Source organism: Saccostrea echinata, unplaced genomic scaffold (genome assembly GCF_033153115.1).
Source record: "Saccostrea echinata isolate AGI-Se365-2 ecotype Australia unplaced genomic scaffold, CSIRO_AGI_Sech_v1 ptg000062l, whole genome shotgun sequence".
In the NCBI taxonomy this organism is placed as follows: domain Eukaryota; kingdom Metazoa; phylum Mollusca; class Bivalvia; order Ostreida; family Ostreidae; genus Saccostrea; species Saccostrea echinata.
In genome coordinates, this window is record NW_026889811.1 from 6626360 (window position 1) to 6629167 (window position 2808).

General features: G+C 36.4%; 1 protein-coding gene across 1 annotated transcript; it reads left to right on the forward strand.

The window, feature by feature from the left end:
• Nucleotides 1-507: 507 nt before the first annotated feature.
• On the forward strand, nt 508-1978 carry LOC133175417 (probable G-protein coupled receptor No18). Its single transcript, XM_061310523.1, has one exon. It carries the CDS (start codon nt 595-597, stop codon nt 1876-1878), a length of 1284 nt encoding a protein of 427 aa, XP_061166507.1. The 5' UTR covers nt 508-594; the 3' UTR covers nt 1879-1978.
• The last annotated feature ends 830 nt before the right edge of the window (nt 1979-2808 follow it).

A 2808-nucleotide genomic window follows, 5' to 3' on the forward strand; every position in this document is an offset into this window, starting at 1 on the left:
GGAAAACCTTTGATTCCGACAATCAAAAGAAAGACACATGGGTTAATTAAGTCCAAATAATCCGCCTGATATTTAATTCAGGTAAATTGATTACTTTTGCATTTCTTTTTTTACAATAGAGAAATATTGCCATTAAGAGTTCACATGTTTCCGTTAAAAGTGTGTTCTATCCTTTTATCTATACTCCCACGCACGTTTCAACCCGCTCCGGACAGAGCTTAATCGTCTGTAGTCTGTCTAATTTCCTCGCCTTCTTTATAATCGATTATATGAAAATGCTTTGTCTTTGCCTTTTTTAACAATTTATAGGACCGCCTTCATTGTGAATCGATAATAATTTCCCACTCACTCATGATTCTTCTGTCAAGTCTGAGGAAGAGTTCTCAATGCGACGGAGAGCATTCTCTTGAGACGCTGGCAGTAGTGTGGATGGAACTCTACGTAAAGCCAGAAAAAATATTTATAAAAAAAAATTGGTTGTATAACTTATGTGTGTCAAAGTGTAATCTCATTAAGGCACGGAAGATCTGACGTAAGTCGTGAGATTGAATATAAGAAACAGTGATCAGTTTGAGCACGTTATAAAGTAGCGTTATGGAGAACGGAAGATACAACATTTCAGCGTTATCGCTTTCGAGGCCATCAGAATTGTTAGAAAAGTTAACTTTAACTGGGAGTTCTTTACTGCTTATTGTGGCCATTATAGTGAATATACTGGCTCATTTTGTGATTGCATCAATATTTTTAAAATCTCGTCCTTTTCGTCAAAGCCGGCATTTTTATATCCTCAGTGTGGCTCTTTCGGACTTTTTCACTGGAATGACTATACCTTTTTTAATTTTAGAGTCGATGAATTCCCGGTGGACTTTGGAGCCTTATTTGTGCCCGGTGTTTCTAGTGATAAGACATTCCATGATGTTCATCTCTCTCCTGAGTGTTTTGCTGTTTACCCTGGATAGATGGTGGAGTATAAGTTTCCCACTGTCCTATCGAGCACGCCAAAGCCAACAAAAATCGGTCCTAGTTCTTATAATTGTTTGGATTTTTGCGGCAATTGTTCACATACCTGCCATTTTTGTATGGAATTCTCAGTACATGCACAACGGATACAAAATGACGTTCTGTCAGTATCCGTATTATTTTGATCGAATGTACACAATTTCCTTGACAGTGCTTGAATTCATCTTGCCCATTGCTTTTCTTTTGACCCTAAATGCTTCAATATATGTGGTATTAGTAAAACGTCGGAATGCCACGGAAATAAGAAGATCACTTAGCACCAGCGAGAGAGCAGTCCGTAGTCGGAAAGACAACCAATACCCTTGTTGTATTCCAAACTGCCATTGTAAATCGAATAAATCTGACAGGTTACAGCCACGTTCGACACAACTGGTCAAAAATCACAGTGCATCGGAACTACCGTCGCCATCAAATAGTATCAGTATTGACAGTAGAAGCAAGTCTTTAGAAGCGGTCACTGCAGTTTCTTGTCAGTATAGTTTTTTGCGAAAGGAGAGTGACAACCTGGTACGAGATTTTCTTTTACGTCAGAGTATGAGAGCGTTGTGTTCGGTTGGTATTCTCACCATTTGCGCCATCTTGTTTCGCTCACCATACGTCATTGCCATACTCATCGATGTGTTTTCTTGTCCCGTGCCTTCAGGAATATTGGTGTTTCTGCAGAACTTAACTGTAATCAATGCTTCCATTAATCCTTTTTTATACAATCTAGGAAGTAAAACCATTAAGAAAACTCTCCGATCCTGCATTAAGTCTAAACTGAAGAAGACGGATAAATTTGGTGAAAATTTAGCCAGCATGTATTGTATTCTTGAACGAAATGGCAAAGTTTCTACCATTCTCAATCAAAGAGCATAGCCATGATTTGTAAATGATATTTTAAGTATAAAAATGTGAATTTCTTCCACTGATAATAATATCGGTAATTATCCAGATATTGGTGCCATTTTCTTTCACATTTCAGTTGCTATTTATTTATTTTTGTTAGAAATTTACTATTGAATAAAAGATTGTTTTTGTATTCGTTTTTATTATTTTTGATCAATTGCTCTAGTTTACAGTTTTTATTTCAAAAGAGCGTGTCTGGAATTATTGGAACTTTACAGATATATTTAAGTCTGTTGATCGTGCATAATGCTAGCACGGAAGTGCAATGAAGGGTAGATGACCTAATTAGCTTTAAATAAATCGTGGAATTATCCTCATTTCACGAGAAATGTCCACTGGCTACAGATTCTGACAAAATTAATCAATGAATGATGAATCCATTTATATACCACCGTACTTAACATTGCTCAAAGACTTCGTTCATATGGACCTAATCTCATTCAGAAAAGAAAATCGATTGCGTCGTGTCATTTGATGTTTAACATTAGAAGAAGGAGCTACAGTGACTGCATTCACTATCATGTTGAATTTTCTTGCCTTTGTAGAGTGTTTTTCTTTTTAAGTTATTTTTGGTCAGGGGGTGTATGACTAATTAGAATACTAGTCAAAATACTACAGAGTGAAAGAAGCCAAAAATTGTTTCAAACAATCTTATTTTTTGACATAAAACCCGTCATTTTAGTATCAAATAGAGAAAATAAGGATGGGATTGGTTCATAGATCACCTGAGCTGAAAGCTCAAGTGAGCTTTTCTGATCACATTTTGTCTGTCGTCCGTCTGTAAACTTTTCACATTTTTGACTTTTTGTCCAGGAACTCTAGGCCAATTTCAACCAAACTTGCCACAAAGCATCCTTAGGTGAAGGTGATTCAAGTGAAAATTTGGTGGTATCTTTTAAA